Source organism: Phalacrocorax aristotelis, chromosome 9 (assembly GCF_949628215.1).
Source record: "Phalacrocorax aristotelis chromosome 9, bGulAri2.1, whole genome shotgun sequence".
Taxonomy (NCBI): domain Eukaryota; kingdom Metazoa; phylum Chordata; class Aves; order Suliformes; family Phalacrocoracidae; genus Phalacrocorax; species Phalacrocorax aristotelis.
The window spans coordinates 1,659,296-1,679,342 of NC_134284.1; the positions used below are offsets into that span (position 1 = coordinate 1,659,296).

General features: G+C 36.4%; 1 protein-coding gene across 11 annotated transcripts in view; it reads right to left on the reverse strand.

Annotated features, from left to right (window-relative positions):
- The window catches only part of GPHN (gephyrin), a 308,628-nt gene that overhangs the window by 149,692 nt on the left and 138,889 nt on the right, over window positions 1-20,047 (reverse strand). For 10 of the 11 annotated variants that reach the window (XM_075103177.1, XM_075103175.1, XM_075103171.1 and 7 more), the window contains exon 4: window positions 2,824-2,916. The exons of the other annotated variant lie outside the window; for it this stretch is intronic. In XM_075103177.1, coding sequence (XP_074959278.1) covers window positions 2,824-2,916 — 93 coding nt within the window. The remainder of the gene's footprint in view (window positions 1-2,823; window positions 2,917-20,047) is intronic. 11 annotated transcript variants of the gene reach the window in all.

Here is a 20,047-nt window from a genome sequence, read left to right on the forward strand (position 1 = left end):
AATTGACCCTCACCTGTCAAAGTGTGAATCATTGTAACTAATTAAAAATTTCTCCCCACCCACTGAGTAGACTGAGGTTATAAATTTAGGGACCAGAGACAGGAATGGAAGATCAGTTATTGTGAACACCTGTAAAATCATCTATTCCATTAGAAGATAAAAAAGCCGTTACACATCATTGAAACAACGGCAATAACCTGGTACAAACCCGACAGAGTGTTCAAAAGGCAAAATGAGGGGGGAAACTGTAATTTTTAAAAAAATAATAATAAATTTCTGAAGTTTCAAGAAGTTATTCTTAATAGATATATGATGCTTGGCACTTAATTTCAATTTAATCAATAATTACAAAATCAAATTAACATTAATTCTTTGGGCTGTAAATACTCTCAGAAACTGGCTTTATCTTGTACTGTACAATAGCAATTATGTATCTATGCTTAGAAAAGAAAGCAGAAAAACATGTTTTCTAATCAAAAGTACAGGAGGATTAAGGAGAAGCAGGACTGAATTATTTCAGCTCAAATACGACCTGAGGGACTACTCTCAGGAAAAATGCTAAAATGTCTTCCAGTATGAGGCTGAATTATTACCAGTTTTAAAATCATGTCTTAAAGACGACATCTTAATATCACAATGTCATGATCACATCATTTCATTATCAGTTCAATACTAAGGGGAGAGCATGCTGGATGAACACCATACACAGAAGAAATTAAACCCATTTCCTACATCAATGCAAGTTTTCCTGAAGGCTTGCTATTGCACATTTCACACTGACATAATGAATTTTCCATTCTGAATTGGTTCTCTCACTGACTCAAAAGGCATAAAATATGGTCCGGAGCTTACACTTCTTCATATGTTTTTTGTTATGACACATACTGGCAAACTAATTTGCTTCCCTTAAAAGCATTTGTTTCAGTGAACTATCTACTAAACCCTATCAAAAGAACAAACCTTATCACTGCCTCTTTGTAATAAAAACTGGGATTCAACCTCTCCACTGTGATTTAAATTTAGTCTTGCAAGTTAATCCAACTTAAGTGAGTGAAAAGTGAGTAAATACTGTCCTATATAAATTCTTTTTAAGTACAGGAATAATTTGACAGTCAGAGCACTTAATTCTGTTATAACCAGCTGAAGTCTTGCATACCTATTATGTTTAAAAACAATGCATTTTTTCTTCAATACAAGCTAGTAATGCTTTTTCTATCAATGTGCTTTTATTATCTAGTCTAAAGATGCTTCAACAACTCAGATAATTTTAAAAATGGCTCACTATAACATCAAAACTAATTAAACAAATCATCACCACCTGTCTTAAATGATTAGTTTAAGTAACAGCAATAAAGCAATGTAAGGAAAATACTAGGTGTTTATGTGCAGAGTTCTCATTTATTTATTTCTTGTCCCAAAAGCTGCTTGAGAATCTGTGGCTAATTTTTGGCACTGGTTGCAATGCTTCTTGCAGCACTACTGCCTAGGCTTGAACCTGCATAAAGGTAATAAATCAGGAAAACTGAAGCAGAATTTCAGCCCTTTTTTACACACTGCTGGGAATACAACCTTCAAAACCATGAAGCTTGCAAGAAAGAGATGAAATCAACCAACACACTTTTCACTTTTGTGTTGCTTTAGGATAGCAAATCATCTGCAAACTCAGTTTCACTAGCTACCACACTCTGGTCATACTGATCCTGTTTTCTGATACACAGACTCTTAGGTTTTAGTTACTTAAGGTTTCTAGTATATAATCTAAAAACATCAGAAGTAACCTACAGGAGTATTTTCTTTACATGTTTGTTTAGCTACACAAACGTTATAAAAAGTAAATTAAAAAATATTTTTAGATTCCTAAGGAAAAAAAGGTAAACTGCAGCCATGGTTGACAGAACATATTTGAAAGTAAAAAGCACTGTAGGCATGTTACAATGAACTAACATCAACTCCAAGTTGCAATTCTAAGCAACTGAAAACTTGTGTGAGCACTTAAGAGAAACCTAAGTATGGTAAGTTATGGAAATAAACACTTCAGGCACTCAATTTTAATTCTGCCCTTTAGTGAACACAAGCAAACCAAAAAAAGTATGTGATTTTAAAAGTTCATATTAATCTAATTTGGAACCATAAATACCAAAACACTTCAACAGCAATCACACAGTCATTTCATATTATAACTCATGGCCATGAGGTTACTAGGTTATCTTTTTTTTTCCTTACCTTAGCTCCTTATAAGAGGAATATAATCAGATTTCCTGTGCAACATTTACTGGCGCAGGTTACCTCCATCTCCGTGTCTGTTTAGCTTTTTTTTTGACAACCTGGTGTCAAGCAAAGCAATAGCAGCTTTGCACAGAATTTTTTCCCCCTGCTATCTGACCCTCACACTCTATAACCTATAATGCAGTAGTTGTCAATGCAGTAGCCTGCAAAGGAGAATTAAGGCATCTCTCTTATCCCACTTTTCCTTGTGCAGGACACAGTAAAAACCACACAAGATTTTGCTTAGCAGTGTTGTATTGCAGTGCTAAGGAAAATTACACCAAAAAGCCATCAGAATTTTGATTTTTAAGGGGTCTGGAAATCCATTATACTAAACCACATTTTAGTTTAAAAATCATTTTGGGTCAGAACCCAAGGTCAGAGTAATTCTCTTAAATTATATTCCCTATTGCTTTTCTTCTTCCAAGTTATGTAACACTTGACCTGTCCAGAGATACTGCAAAGTAAAGTTACAGAGGAAATTTCCAAAAAATATCAGCCCCCTATCCCAGACTCATATGCCAAAGGGAAGGTTTTCTTATTCCAGGACTCTCTCACCTCTGGAGTGACATCTCGTGGTGCAAACCCTGTTCCTCCAGTTGTTAAAATCAAATTAAGTTCCTTTTCATCACACCAATCTATCAGCGTCTCCTGAAAGAGAACATGAATCCTGTCAGATATAACAAGTAATATGTGGAATACAGTTATCTCGGAAAACACCTGAAGACTTGAAATGTCTTAAAAACAGAGACATACACAATAAATACAGGGAACTGTAAAATCCTGACTTTTTATTCAAAGATTGTAAACCATTATTTATAACCAACATATGACAGAATAATTCAAGTATCCATCACAATGTTTTTGGAAATGGAAACTGAAATTCTGTTCTCCATCTCTTGACCTGAAATGGAAAACCAGAATTCACAGTTATTAATTTACATCACTGTTTTTTTTGATTTTGAGATGAAAATAATGCTTGGACACATGTTAATAGAGCATGTGCATTTAATTTAGATTACATGGTTGATTCTTATTACAGTGGCTCTGGGTTTTGTGCTCTACTTTCTAATAGCCTGAAAAAAGCAAGAACCACATATTTGTAAGCTTATCTACTAAAAGATGCAATAATATACCTGATGCAGCAACACAAAAGATTATCCATAACAATCTTTTCTAAATTCCCTACAACTTCTCAATAGGACTGTGTATACCAATTCCAAGGCTGGACTAAGAAAGCTTAATGAATCTGTCATGTAAATTCCATGACTTACAATAAGGGAGCACTCATGGTACTAGAGGAGTGTTCAATTTGATTTGCATTCATTTTTTCAAATGACATTTTAAACAAGTTTTCAAAGGGTAATAAAAATCTGACATAAGCAGAAAATTTATTTAGTCTCAATATGATTATATCACTTATCCTTCACACTCTACTGTGGGCTAGCACAACAGCAAAATGTCTGCTTGGAGCTCAAAATTAGCTGTTACATGAAGTACCTTCATGTATTACAGAGTAAAGTATCCATCTGCGGAAACCAGTCAGATCAATTAGACAGCTATGCTTATTCTAGCAAATAAACCTCACTCACTGAAAAAGTTTAGGGCACATTCATATTTCTGTAGTATTATACCGGGGAGGAATGAACTGTTTTAGCGACTGTTGGCTAGCAGCTTATTATTTATCATAAAATTAGATCTGAGCAATATACTGATTCAAAAAGCTCAAAATATTCTTGATGGTCATAAAACTGTCCAGAACATTTTAAGAAGAGTTACCAATTTAGATTAATCCTCAGGGGTATATACTGCAGGCTTAGCACTGCTATGTAACTTCCAGTTGAGGGAAAGCTCATATCAAGCCTTTTCCAAATTGCAGGTAGAAGGACCTTGTGTCTGCCAGCGAGCCAAATCATGCAAATGTATCCAAGGATTACTTGAAGAAGTGGCAAAGCCAAAGGTTCTGTCTTTATTTCTCCTTTCTTTATGCATTCCTTCCGCTTTGCCTTTTGTGTTATCTCTTGTCTTTGTGAAAAATCACACTCATCTTTTTACTCTCCCCATTTGGAGGGAAGCACTCTACTTAGGTGGGCTGTCAATTACCAGAAGTTTCTGGTTATATGAACATTTCCCATAAGCGTGAGAAAAGAACACATATAATGTCTCAGACCCATACATAAATGAACTATTAAGTCTGACATTTGACTTATGTTTTGAAAAAATGTCACTTACAGTAGTAAAAATCATTTTAAGCCTTAATATTGTTTGTTTCAATAACATAGAGATGCATCAGAAAAATTATTTCAAAGAGGTGGCATCTTCTCTATGTCATCATCTAGAAACATATGTGCTTGACTTCGAACACCTACAAATTTCAGAGTATACTCGAAAGAAGTTCAGTGTAAAAATGGTGTTTGGCAAAGTTAGAGCTTAATATTCTATATATTTTAAAATTATCGTCAAGTAAAATTTGTCAATATAGAACAAGAGGTGAGATTTTGTGGTTTGGTTTTTTTTTTAATGAAACGTTTATCTTTAGATAAAATAAACCCCACCAAATGCCAACCGGTTTTATAGAGAAAATAAATCCTTCTGTTCTCATTTTGCTACAGTTCAATAATACTCTAGTTAACAGGGGGAAAAAATGTCATGTGATAGCCCACAAAAGGCTAAAGAAATATCTATACATCCTAACTCTTCAAATAAACTGAGCAATAATTAAATGCCTATTACTGCAATACCATCAGTGTGCTTTGGCAGACATAAAATTCTCTGTCAAGTCCTATTTATAGTAAAGAAGCATAAGCTTTCAGTAAGAAGACCTTTGACTACGAGGCATTAAGTTTGCATTTCATTGTATATTAGAAGTGAAAACTGCACCACTTAGATCTTTTAATACCATGGAAAAAATGACTGATATTCAGCTTATTTACTTTCTCTCTAGCCCACAAAACATTCTCATTGATTTTTTTAAGTACTGAAAAAGGAAGCACCACTGTGATCAGTTGAGGACAAAAGGCTACTCATATTCATTTTGCTGCTGCCAGCAGTCCAGCCAGATTCTCCACTGGCTTTGCACAGAACTGAATTTGCTGTGTCTTCAAATGGGAATTCCTCTAGGCCAGGGACCCGATATTTGGCTTTACTGATGCTACGCAAACAAAATTATTATTATATAACATTTAAACCACACAAAATGTCTTTAAATACTTTTTGTGCATCTTTCTCCTGTTGCTTCACTGATGATAAGCTTTCAAGATAAAATGAGACTAAGTCAACAGGTTATCTAAATCACTGTCACTCCATTCAAGTCAATGGAATTACGTTGATGGATACAAAATGCAGTATCTGGCTCTGAAAACAGTACTGTAAAATTACTACCAAATTTTAAAAAGCCAGAAGAGACCTCCAGAAAAAAACCCCAACCAATTAATAGCTGTATATTTTTACTAATTAATATCCTAAAATAGGCTTTAACTGTCATTTTCTAGTGTCAGGGTAGGCAAAGAGAAATTAAGTCATTACCGTCAGTCCCTCTAGACACATTTTTCCTTCAAAAGCACACAACTGTGATCCTAACCTGTTCAGATTTCACTGAAGTCTGAGAATAATTATATTAATTATATTTTTCTGCCACTCAAATAAAATGTCAGCCCAGTTGTCTCCTTAAGTTTTGGATTAGATCTGTTGCCCTGTCCTCTTTTTATTTTGTCTTTTAAATACATTTAATTTATCTCATTTAAGTAAATAAGAAATCCCTGGGTCTAACATAAAATTTATTTCCATCTCTTGTTCCAAAGAGCTCTTATTTTAATCAGCCCCCTCTCTCTCCCAGCTTGGAACTACTTGTTGGACATCCTATGCACTGCCCTACCTTGAAATTATTTCCGTTATCAAACTGCTCATCAAAAGCTTCACTTATGATGGTTTGAATTTTCTCATGACCAGCATTGATTTCACCAGGGCAGAAAAACATTTCCTCATTCTTTCTCTGAGTTCTTAGTCTTCACATATAAATTCATTAAGGCCAATAAAGATCATTAATTATGGAACGAATGCTACAGTGTGCGGCACAGTGCAGAGACCCTATGTTTACTGCAGTTACGTGCTTGCAAATTCATAAAGGCACTGTCACATTAAGATGCGCTAAGTCTAAAAGCTGTACAAATGTATTCTTGTGGTGCCACTCCTAAGCTAGCGCTGCCCAACATTTCAGTCAGTGAATGCCTATAATGCTTACAGACATACTTCCTTCTGTGGAAGTAACTTAAGCATCTCAACGTCCAAGATGCAAACCTGCCATTAGTCTAAGTTGCAATGGGCAGGTCACAGAATTTTGGTCAGTTCCTCCTGTATTTATTTAAAACACATTCTAGGACTCAAGCATCTTTTTACTAAACCACCCACATCCTTGATCTGAAGGACTTAAAAGAGAGAAAATGTATCATAATTTAATTTGTTAGGGTTTTCCAGCAGCTATTCATATTTATCATTGAGTATTGGTTGTGTTTCTAGTAACTGTTCCTTTCCAGTCATTTCTGTGGAACAGTGCCCTGCCATGACACGTAAGAAACCTGCTCACAGAATGCATAATGGTCACGGTTAGCAAAGTGGGGCATCTTGTAACTCCTTTAATATACTATCCTCTAACCTCTGCAAGTAAGTGAACAGGAGAAACAAATAAGGATTCCTTTCTGGAATGAAATGAATCCTTCCCTTATCTTTGGAGATAACTGAGGTTTGTGGGTTACTTATCTTTGTAAAATTTTGCAGTCGCTTGAAATAAAGCTTTATTACAATCATGGGCACTCTACGTTTCTGTCCTTGATTGCTGCTTCACTTAAATAATGGAGTAGAGCAGTTCTACATGTGTAATTATTTCCTTTTCAGAGTGACAGAGGCATCCATTCATTGACACAATATCATAAAGCATGCTGTTGGCCTGGAATTTAAACTTGAGAAAGGTTGCAAGACTCCTCCAGTCCTCTTACTGTTACTGTACACTGCTCTTCCACATAGATATTGAGTCTATGAGTAATGCCCTTAGCTGGAGCAGAAGTACTACAAAGCACACAAAAATAGTCCCCATGGATTGGACTAAATGCCTACACAGAAGAGCTGAGGTCTTTAGGACTGATTGTTTCCTACGATGCTACAGTCCTATGGTATTTCTTGCCTTTCTTTTTGTCCACTTTTTGCCATCACTTTGCTGCGAGAGCATGATAACAGTCCCTTATGTTTATGCATCTGAAAGGATTAGAATACATTCCTGCAAATCAATATTATGGTGCTTATTCCTGGGATTAACATGTATACCTTTTTTCTTATCGATACGTCATTTACTTCATCATACAAGGATTGTAAAAATAATTCTTAATACATATACATACTTTTCATACACCTTAACCACTGGAATATATGTACACTGTTATCATTTAAAAGGAAAGAATACAGAAATGATAAAAAGAACATAAACAGGCAGGCTTTCATAAAGAATCCACACAGAATTCTTCCATTCTATATTCAGTATTGAAACCGGTTAATTAATTCTATAGTTAACAAAGACGACTGGTATTTTGGCACACACTAAATTTTTCTAGCACAGTGCAAACTTGAAATTCTTTTGCCTTATATGCACCACTAATCACATATGAAGGACGTTTTAAAATACGTTAAAATTTAATTGAAATTGCTGAACAAATATCCATGTTAAATATGAAATTTAATTATGAAACAATATAAGTTTATTTACCTTGGACTTTGCAACAGAAGTATAAGATGTTTTACAGACATGCATACAATCCAGAAGTTCTCAGAACAACTGTACGTGACTGGAAGACCATTGTGGCTTCTGGGAAAAGCTACTGAGAGTGCTTAGAAATGCAAAAGTCTCTGTTGTCCAGCACAGATCTCCAAACTACACGCTTTGTAAAATTATACTACTTCTATATTAGCAAATAAGTCGTGTTTACTCTATGACAGTATGTTTCAAAACACGAGGAAAAAACATATAACAATATGTTCTTAAAGTTATAATGATAACTTTCCTTAGCAATCCAAGTCAAATAAGAATTCTGGTATAAAAAGCCACTTTAAATATAAATTTAATTTTCTTTTATGAAAGAAATTATAGTGAATAAGAATAGGCAAAAACATATCACAGAAGAGCAAGTCTGCATAGTTGCAGATTTGCTAAGTAAACTGGATGGCATTTTGACCACTGAGTTTCAGGAATTGGCACATTAAGGTCTCATAACAACCTTTAGTCGTGTGGCTTGAACTACTCCAGACCCCAGCTCCACAAACATTATCCCGGATATTATGGCATTGAGAGAGCATACATAACTGCATGAATCAGAAATTCACATCATCGCACACTGATACAAAGCAGGAAAAAAGAAAAAGAAAAGGTAAAAGTAAAAGTAACCAAATTGTTATTCACTGTTGTATTATTTAGGAGTTTGAATCTTCTCTATTCAGCTGACCATGGCTTGTCTATTAATTTAAAAGGGACCATGCAAGAACATGAATACCCATAAAGGAAAGGTACTGAAGGAAAGACAGAGTTGAGTTCAACATTCAGTTTCAAAAAGAGGGAAGGCCTTAGAAAAGTTAATATATTCTTGGAATGAATTTCATATTTTTTGCCCTATTTCTGGTGAAGGTTTTATTTCTTATGCTCACAATCTTTCTTTCATTGCTTGAAAGCTTCACTGAAACGCAGAGGCATAAAGATATTCTTATGTGTGGAGCAACAACTTTGCAAGTAACCAATCTCAAAATTATTTAAGAGTATCAGAAAATGAAATACTAAAACACATGGAAATACACTCAGCATTTTCTATCACCTCCATCCGCTTTTTCCTTCCCCACCAACAAAAGGCAGAAAGTATGAGATATGTTAGAATTATGCTCAGAGTGTAATCACTGTAGTCAAGAGACTTGGATGAAATACAAGTACATATCTCAGTGTGCCTAAATAGACCTTTTAATCTTTTGAGATTTATTGAAAATGGTTAGTAGGCTTTTGAAGATTCTACAGATGTATTTGCAGTTTTTCAGCATCACAGTAATTTTACATTGTTGTTTTTCTAAATACAGTTTTCTAAATACTAAGCTAATCTATTAAAAGGAGTCATAAAATGCAAATATTTTACTGAAATGCAAAACTAAAGGAAGCAAGTAATAAAAATGTACTCTATAAATGGCTTAATTTTTAAATGGAAATGTAATTATAGGCATTTTCCATTTGAAATAAATTGCAGTTATCAAATGTTTCAAGGTTCAACATACCTATGCAGCCTGTAATGTAACCTTTCCTAAAAAAGTACTTCACATCTTCTAAAAGCTACTATTCATGATAATTACCCCTAAAACAGGAAAAAAAAGGAGGCACTGAAGTTCAATGCTCAACAGAGGTCACCTATGCAAATAAGTAGGGAAAGCCAGGCAGAGACATGTGCAAACACTGAAGTGTTGGCCGGTCAAACCACCAGAACTAGGAGTGCCAGCACTGCTTTTTAATGGCTAAGACTGGCAAAAATATTCTAACTATTACACTGGAAAAAGGTAAAGACAGTACAGGCCACATACAAGATTGACTCCACAAAACAAAAGTGCAGTTTTAACTGTTTTGTGCCAATTTCCTTTCAGAAAGACAAAGGAGGGATTCTTAAATCAAGCTAACTACCTTGATATATTAATCTTAGTATAAACAATGAAAAAATGTGATTTTATTTTATGATTTAACAAATTGAATTAAAGTCTATAAGAAGGTCTAGATCAGATGCAAACCATGAGCCTGTATGTGCAGCAAGGCACTAGTCTTGTTTCCTTCTGTATAAAAATCTGTTCCGATCTAGTGTTGGTGTCCTCCTAGCGTGCATGCTACGGTCTTGAAATCATGGCTACTCACTGGGAAGGATCAGTCTTAACAGTTTTCCTCAGATGGCTGGAGGAAGGGATGGAACTTAGAGCTGTCAGAAGAGTCAGAATTAGATATTTTCCAAACATGTCTGTTTCTTGAAACAACTTTCCTGTCTACTCTGAATTTGGCAGATATACATGTGTGTGGGCATATATGCGCACATGCTTATCTTTACGTAATAAAAATGTACTAGCAAAAGCACCAAAGTTCAATGTGTCTCATTTCTGTCACACATAAAAGACCTCTCTCAAATATATAAAGTTTACTTACTAAAATAAGTATACAGCAGTTATAAAAACTCTGTTTTTCTTAAGAATTTATTTGAAGCCAATTAAAAATTAAATAATAGAAAAACATAATGCCTCCTTGCCTGTATTTTTCCAGTGAGAATCTTGACATCTAATATATATTCCTCTGATTCTTCCTACAACTACAAGCTAAAATAGCAATTGGAATGAAAAGCAAAAAAAAAGCATAAAACCAACTAAATTAATCCAATACTGCTCACTAATAATAGACAGATTTAAAAAAAATTTTTTTTTTTTTTTTTTAATTAAAGCAGCACTTCAAAGACCTGTTATCACAAGATATAAATTCTTGGGTTTGGAACTGTGACTCTCAGATTAATTGTGCAGAACAAGACAGCTTCTTCCACATTTTCTTCCTCTTTGCATACATTAATGTTCATCTAAGGATGTTTAAAGGACTGTTTACTTTGGGTTTTCTTCTCAGAATGTGAAAAGGCAGCTTGATATTACACACACGTCAGTGACTTTCTAAAACTAGAATGCTTTACAATATTTTATCTATGTGTATCCCCATCTACAGCAGATATGCACCACAGATCAGAAGACTCACTGCACTTTGCTGGCTGTAACTAAGCCCAGATAAGCTACATCTTAATCTTATCGAAAACATAGAAATGCAAAGCCACAGAACCAACTGTAAATTTCTTTGAGTTGTCAAGACAACACTAACTGCTACAACTCAAAAAGACTGGTAAAAGCATGTCCGTCATATAAGCAAAGGCGATACATCTCAGAGAACTCCAAGTACAAACACGTAAGAATCATATTTCTACAACAGCCCTCAACTCACATAACCTGCACTTCTTAGAAACTGTACTTGAAGATAACCACTTGCAGAATTTGAGTGTACCTGTTCACATGCAGAGACAACTACATCGCCAGTTTAAGCCAGGTTATACCCTGTGTCTTCTTGTTCTGTTTAATGGGAGGGAAGTGCAGTGGATTAAAAAATTACTACAAGGCTTCTGTGATTAAAAAAAACCAACACAACAGAGGAGGAACCCACTGGTGGAAAAAAATGCCTAAACTCAAATGTTTGCTTTTCTGTAACTATGAAGTTTTAAAAAACAATATAATTGTAAAAATATAATCGAACCTTACAGAACCCAGTTCAGTTTCTAGCTTCATTTTCTAATAGTAAATACAATCTTACATGTTAGTTCATACACTTACCTACAGTTGTGTGACACATCATTTCCTTTTACTTTTTAAGTAATACTACAACTTATGTAATTTCAATTTTGGTGTAGCTGTCAATGGAAATGACGAACAGAGTGAAAATATTTAAAGATCTAAAAAATAGATTTTCCCCCTGTTAAGACAGGGGAAAAAAGACAAGAGATGAAAGCACTAAAGAGACAGCGAGCTACTCAGTGTAATGCAGCGTGTGGTCTAAATTCCCCCATGTGCGTATTGTTCATGCATATCATCCACAGAGTCAATGAATGAAATTGCTTTTAAAATAAAACCTACTGCTTTACCTGTGAAAATACAGAATAGAAAATTTACCTACCAACGAACAGCTGCTGTACTTTGAGACATTTAGTCCATACATATAGTCTAAGAGGGGGTGGGCTCGTGGCCTGCCCTGGAGTGTCCCGGGAGGGGCGCTCTAGCTCCTCCCCTCTTCCTGCTTGAGGCATGACATACAGGGCAGAGTGCATCCGCCACCACTTCAGTTCCTCTTAAATGCACAATCAAACCTGAAAGAGATTCAGAAAGAGGGGAAAGGCAGGTAGGAGACTAATGTACATGCAGACTATAGCTCTCAAAGAACACCAGTTACTGACCAGTAACCTTTCTTCTTTGAGTCTGCATGTACATTCCCGCAATGACTCGCTCTGAACAGTTACCTTTGCCTTTTACCACCCAGGAGAAGGCCTGAGGATTCCCACGAACAACTGCAGCATCGTTCCACTGAAGGCTGAAACAGCCCTGGATACTATTGGACTAACATAAAGCCGGGTGAAAGCAAAGGCAGAACTCCAGGTGGCCTTACGGCAAATGTCCAAATACGATACAATACAGATGCTAAGTCTGCCCAGTGATCTAGTAGAATTTACTTTATTCATGGTGGGGGAAGTCCCTTGAGTCCACACAGAGTCAGAAAGCCATCTGAACAATCATCGTGCGAAGTCAGCTGAACTTCTGGACATTCCCACAGTGCAACACGTAAAGAAATAAACTAAAAGACTTGGACCTGTTTGGAGAAATTATAAAGTCCTTATGAAATCAAGAATGTGAAGTATAAAATTCAATCAAAGGAGCATAAGATCTGGAAACGGGTACTGGAGGACTGACTGCCTGGCTACTCTGGAACTTTGGCACCACTTCAAGAATAATTTTGGACGACTGAAGAACAGATACTCTGCTCTTATACAGGTAGTATGTAAAATGGCAGCCATAAGGACCTATATACTTCAGCAGTCGGCTGAGAAAACCGTCACCAGATGTGCCACTTTCATAGACACAAGCAGAAGGGGTAAGAATTTAAGAGCACAAAGGGGAGAATTAACCACTATAATGCACTGTTTTTTCAAGATTATTCAGTCGTGAACAATTCAATGCACCCTGATCAGCTCTGTTAGGAAGCCGAGTCGTGAGGTGTGAGAGCATGAGTATACTCAACCAGAGAGAGCAACCTGGCACCCTCATCAAAGTATAGAAAGGAATCAAAGGAACTGCATATAACAAATAATCTAAAAGAGATGAGATCAAAGCAACAACAAACGCATCGTGCAGAAAACACCATTTTCTCATAGAGTACGCATGTCTAGATGACACTTTCACATTAATGGCTATCATTACTCTGGCAAGTAGCAAGAACTGACTACCCTAGAGATTGATTAATGTTTTGGCACAGAGGGTCCTAAGATTGCCACAGACTGAAGAAGAGCCAGGGAAGAGCTAAGATACAATGCCTACGGGTACTACAAAAGAAATCTCACAAAGCAGCACGGGAATACACCCACTGTCAGAACACGGCAAAATCACCCCAAAAAACTACAGGTTTGACTTTACTGAATATTTCTCTACATTTGTGCCAATTCCGGTAATTTACAATCAATATACCATAAAAGGAGAAGCTGCATTTTGCAGGCCTAATCCAAGAAAAATTGCTGTATGGCTTCATTAAGCCAGGCAGCTGAATGAGATGCCAAAACGACGAGTATATTTTAGCAAAAGCACATGCAGTATTGCAAAGAACTGACTTAGGCCCTCTAAAGGCTACTCCTAATAGAAACAGCAAAAGTCACTTGTATCTTCACAGAAATTTCCTTGGGGAAGTCTAGTTCATCAAATTCTAAAGAATATACTAAAATGGGCCTGGATGGAATCTCAGTTATTCTCTCTCTCTCTCCAGGTCAGGATTATTTTGTCATTCCTGACAGACACCCATCTACAAAACATACTCTTGAAGATCATTAAATTTCTTACTTTTGGACAAATCGCCACCGGAAGAGGAGGTTAAACCATTTAGACTGGTTTAAATGAAAATTCAAACTTTTGGAAGAAATGTAGAGATTTGGTCTAAAGCATCACTTGTATCTTACCAAGGACTGTAAACAGAGTCTAAGCTACTTACATCAGGGGTCACCATCTTCTGTATGCAACAAAGAACACTGTTATGTCAAACAAGTAAGACTGTGAAGAATCCCATTAATATTCCAAATTTGAGTTTACTCTTCTATTTAAAATGGAAGTCTGATCATCGCTGTAGGATGAAGAGAATTTACATGCTATCAGACTGGTGGATGAAGTGCTGAAATAGCTGCCGGGTATATACTAGGCTCACGAGTTTCCAACAGCTCTAATATTCTAGAGTACTGAGAAACAAAGTCCCCACAGAAGACGGAATCCTCCTGAAGTGAAACCATTTCCATTTTGTAGCACATGTAAAGGTTATAGCCCATTTCCTGTCCTGAACCAAAATGTTCTGTATGTTTAAATAGTCAAATAATTTATTACACTTCACTGCATGAAAACTGAGGCCTAAATAGACATGTGTCTGTTGGTCTGAATGATCAATGTGGGGAAAAAGGCAAAATGACTAAAACAGATGCTCACAAGCTCCTGAATTCCAGGTACCAATACTGTTCAAGCCAGAATGGAGTGACTGTGGTGACTGAGACTAAAGGTATTGGTAGATAACCAGAAACCTGAAACGCATGGAATTAAAAAGACATCTCCCTACCAACTCAGATACTTTTCCCCTCCAGAGAAGAAATCTTTGCATTTCTTGATGTTATCAACCAAAGATTAATCTTTGGTGAATATACTGTCAATACAATTGCCTGTTTGGATATTTAGAGGAATATTTGTTAAGAAGATGTGGCAGCATATTTTGAAGATCCTGAAGATAATGGGTTGTAACAATTATTTTATGGCGAGCACAACAATTCCATAGATGGAGTTACTACATATTGAATGGATCAAGCACCTCCCTGTTTGCTCATGCAGTGCACTATGACTGTGCTATTTCCTCAAAAATCATTGTTCTGATCATCAGTGTATGGATACAGAACAGTGCTCCAATTTCGCCTAGCAACATTTACTAGAAGATGCCCCTCTTTTGCAACGAAGAAGCCATTCTTACTGAAATTCCACATATTTGTAGTGAACCCCTTACCAGCTGAGAGATTTTAAGATGACTATCTGCTGTATTCATTCTCCAACACCTAATTATAATGCATAAATTACATGTAAGATGCTTCCAGCCAGCCAGCACATGAACAGGCTGTGCAACGTAACAACTAAAGGTATGATCTTATTGTGATCTATGATTGTCCTGGCACTGTTCAGATTGTTTCAGAGAAGTGTTCTTTTGCCCTGGTGAAGCCTGCTGAGCCAACAATAAAACCTCTTTCCTGAATATAAATTACATGGGAATTATCTGTGTTCATCCTTCTACCATAGCGTGAAATAAAAAAGTATTTGTAGAGAACCCTGAACATTATGTGTGAGCTGATGGAGAAAGGATTCTGGTACAAATCAGGTCACTACATGTGAGTATGCAAAAATATTTATTTTTCCCCAGGAAAAATTCTTACCACAGACAAATATGGAACAAATTACAGAGTACCATTTTTAGATGGTAAATGACCTTCCAGGTCTAATAATCAATGCTAGATTTAGTTTCCAGAAGATAATAAACTATCAGGAAGAAAGCCCCTTCACCCAAAACTAAGCAGTGTCCCAAATTTCTCCAAATATAAGGAAGGTATGGACATCCTGCTCTGATATATTCTTGTGATACAGATATGCAAGCAATGACGAGAAAGGTAAATGCAAGAAAACAAAGACGACTGGAGTATTCTGGAACTGATTAGACTGTCTGCACTTCTCCATTATCTGTGGAGTAGGAGTAATCTTGGAGACCCTATAAATGATTCTCAAAAGGGGTAAGGAAAGGATAAAAATCAGTTGAGATTCATTGATGGTTCTTAATGCAAACAACACATTGACAGCTGTTGAAGGCGATGGAAAATAAATGTGATCATTACAGAAAAAAGCCTTTTCCCTATGAGCCCTTGCTTTTTTCTTATAGAGACAGAGCACAACAGAAGAATAATAGAATGAACTAGTAATCGGCTGCCTGGCTGCTTGGGTGTTGTTTATTCCTGAACTCTGGAGTATAAGCATCCAAAGACTAAAATGCAGTGAAAGAACCTTTTGGCACTTATAAGACAATCCATTACTGAACTAAAAAGGCCATTCTCTTCAAAGGGAAGACCTTTTCAGGATTCAGTCTATGCAGAATCCCTCTTATGGGCCCAAAGGATTTTAGCTATTACACAATACTGGCTGAAAGCTGTTACCATAGAATTTGATGAGCTATCTTCTGCTTCCACTGCAGCTTGCAGAGGTGTCTTAGCATTAGCTGATTCCACTGCAATCAAACATTTCAACTGATTATTATACTCAGGAGAAAACTCATGCAGAACAACTCACATTAGAAAGACTTCTTTCCCTAAGACCTGAAACTTTCTGGTCATTTCTTTTTTGGAACGTTTTTAGTAGTTCATTTTTTCTTGATACATACTAACAACAAAATTACTTGGAGTCAGGTTGTAATAAAAGCATTCAAAATCCTAAAGAGACTTCAAAATTACCTTCCAACTGCTTCTGCAGCTGGTACAAATGAAGCTAAAATCTGCCAGGATACTAAGGCTGTGCAGTCATGCCTTTATGGGTATTAGAGATTTCTCAGGCAAAATAATATGCAGAATGTCAAACAACCTACAGCATTTTTGCAGAATTCTTTGTATTGTAATCTCCATTGTTTCAAAGGTCCTAAATTCTTGGAATTTTTTTTGTGCTATGCAGAAATATATGCTAACACTTTGTCATGCGACAAGGATTATATATATAAAATACAAAATGTAAATCCTTCTGAACCGACTGAGGTGGAGACAGCTTTGTAAGAAATCTGCCTAATTTGATAAAGTTGCTGCAAATTAAGCAAACAGAAGCTTAATAAAGCAACTGCTTCATAGAAGTGATCTAGCTCAATCTAGTCTTAAAATGTTAACAAAGCCATACAAGTTAACCAGGACGTGAACAAAGTTCAAAGCAACACATGAAAAGAGCTGGAAAGGGCGATTCTAAGCAGAATCACTTGTCATCTCTTGTTTTTGTAAAGATATATACCAAACCTCACTTGCTAAAATTTAAGAATCATAAAAGTAATACTAATCAGTACTGTCAGGATGAGAGAAGTATAGAATGCTTTCTGCTAAAGGAAGAGCAATCCTTGCAAATGCTTGCAGCGATCATACTGAGTCTCTTGACTGCTGCAGAGAAAGTCTTGGTATATTCAGAAATGCTTCCCAGTCCCACAATTTCCAACGCGCTGGTTCTATTCACAACTATTGGTTCTGTGACTGAGTTTTCAAGCAAACACTGTTAATTCCAGATTAAGAAACACTTGTGCAAAGCATGTCATCTATACAGGTACTCTTAACACTTAATCTTGAATGAATTATGCCTTAATTAATTAAGTGTTCTGGCAACGAATATATTTGTGCCATATGCTTCAGTTGCAAAACCAAGATCTGTGCCAGAACCAAAAGCTGCAGCACTGAGGGAATAGGCATTGATGAGTGAAGCCCTTACAGCGTCTCCTTCACGAGGAATTCATGATTCATAAACTCTAACTACTTAGGACAAGACAAATCAAATCTTAGTGTCCCTTTTACTTAAAGGTGTTCTTACAATTTAAGTTCTAAATCTCAAATGATTTCTATTGTGCTAATCTTAGCACACGTTTCTCACCATAAGTAATCCTTCCGAGATAAGTATTTCAGAAAGTATTTGTCAAATTTATTTTGAAATTGCTTTCACTCACTTTATCCAAAGTTTGTACTAAATCTTCATAACTATCTAGAAGATGACATTTTAGATGATACAATTAACATACAGATATCACAATTATTCATAATACTTTCATAAATGGGTATTCCATGCTTCTCTCCTACTGTTTCCCTTGAAAAAGAATGGAGACAGAATAGCTACACACTTTTTTTTTCAGTAGTTTTCCAAAAGGATAAGCAGGGAGACTCAGTAATTATGGAAATGTTTAAGGAGCTCAGCTGTAGGTACAGCAGGTTCTAGTGAAAAAAGTGCATTCCCATTGTTACTAATGCACTCGAATCAGACATCCTGGAGGTTATGCATATGAAATGTCTGCTGCTTCACAGGAACAGAACCCTCCTTGCTAAAGCATGAGTCATTCTAAAGCTGTGAAACCATGGAAAGCCCTCTGGACTAGGAAGTACTTGTTCATTATTTTAGAGATGTAAGAAGACACACATGGTAACCTTTATGAGAATCTCAAATTATTTATATACTTCCAAAAAAAGTTGCATTAAGAAATTACTGTGTATCACCTGCCTCATATACTATTACTCTAACATATGGTCTGTTACATGAAAGTGTTTATATAAGTAATTTTCATTTTTTTAATTGCAAAGCTTACATTTCTGGGCATGTTAAAATCAAATTACAATCATCTCTTCAATGCAATTTACAATAAAGGCATCATGTCAATAATCAAAAATACTATACTGCCCCTTTGCAAGAGTTGTATCATCTCCCACACATTCTACTCTGAGAATTATGATGCATGCAGTACACGTTATCTCTGGACTACTGCTTTCCCTTGTCGAGACAATTGCCACTTTAGTGCTGGAGAGTGATAAAGAGCCTACACAGGCAGCAGTCATTCAGATAGTGTTTTCAGTAAGAGCGAGTAGGTGGAATTAGTGGATGATGGAGAGTATGCAATAGATTTTACCTGTGACCAAGAGCTGGGCAATGCCCTCCAGAAATTAAGGACCACACAATGTTCAGTTTATAATGTTTCTAATATTGTAGTGATCCTGACCAGGAGACCATTGTATATCAAGGAGTTGGTGATCCACATAACAGTTCCCCTGCAGTTCCCAAAGCAGGCTGGGCTGTGCTCCACATCCAGTGTGGCCTTCAGGCCGGTGTCATGCTGCACAAACCCCTTGGCCACCTCACTGGAAGAGAGGAGCCTGTAAGCAGCTCCCACTCAGTACTGGTGAATACACCACCGTTGTGGCCTTTCCTTTATCTAAAAGCACAGCAAGAATTTCTCACGAGTGGAGAAATCCACCCAGGGGTTGATCCGATGCTGCACGAACACACTGTTCCCAGCACCTGAAGGGAGTAAGATCTATTTGCTATCCATATTCCTCCTCTTATTCTGCCTTATTAAACCAGACATTTTATTAAGCCATTTGTTGTCAGGCCTTTCTTACTGAAATATAGAAAGAACCTGGCACCGTACCTCTATCACACTCCCCCTCCCCTGTGCAGAACAAACACACACCCAGAATTCCCTTTTCATTTCCACAGTCATCAGTTCTGACTCTACGGAAGGAGAAGCCCTTGCTTTTTCCTTGCAATTATTAAGTAAGTCTTTTCTGCCCTGTAAGAGTTCTCTCTCCAGGCCTGGTAATAACTGTGATATTTGAAGACATTAAAAAGAGATCAAAGATATTTTTTCTTCTGCTAAGAGTTATAAATTTGTGGTTAAAGATCAGGTCTACCAGGAATCCAACAATCCTATAGCAGCAATATTCCAAGAGCTTTTCCACTAGTACCCGTGAATCTAAGCACAGTATTTGACACTTTGTCCACTTAAAACTTTCGGGTTTGGAGCTGTAACAATCCGTATCAATCAACTCTAAAAAATTAAGCCAATTTCCGAGCTACTGTAGCTATTCCTTCCTAAATGTCACAGGTCATTTCGCAGTCCATTAAGTCTCTAGTTGTTGTTTCAGCTTTCGCTTCTGTCTAACTCCAGAAGCAGAGATATTTTCAGTAGGAAACTCTAAGTATTTTTTGTCTGTCACCCAAATTTCAGAATATCTCCACGAAAATATCATAACAGCACTGGCTACAGCAAATACATTTCATTGTAATGAGCAGTATACAGCACTCTACCCAGGAAAACCAACTGTAGAGACAAAACCACTTTTTGTCAGACAGCTCCTTTTCTATCCCATTCTTTGGATTT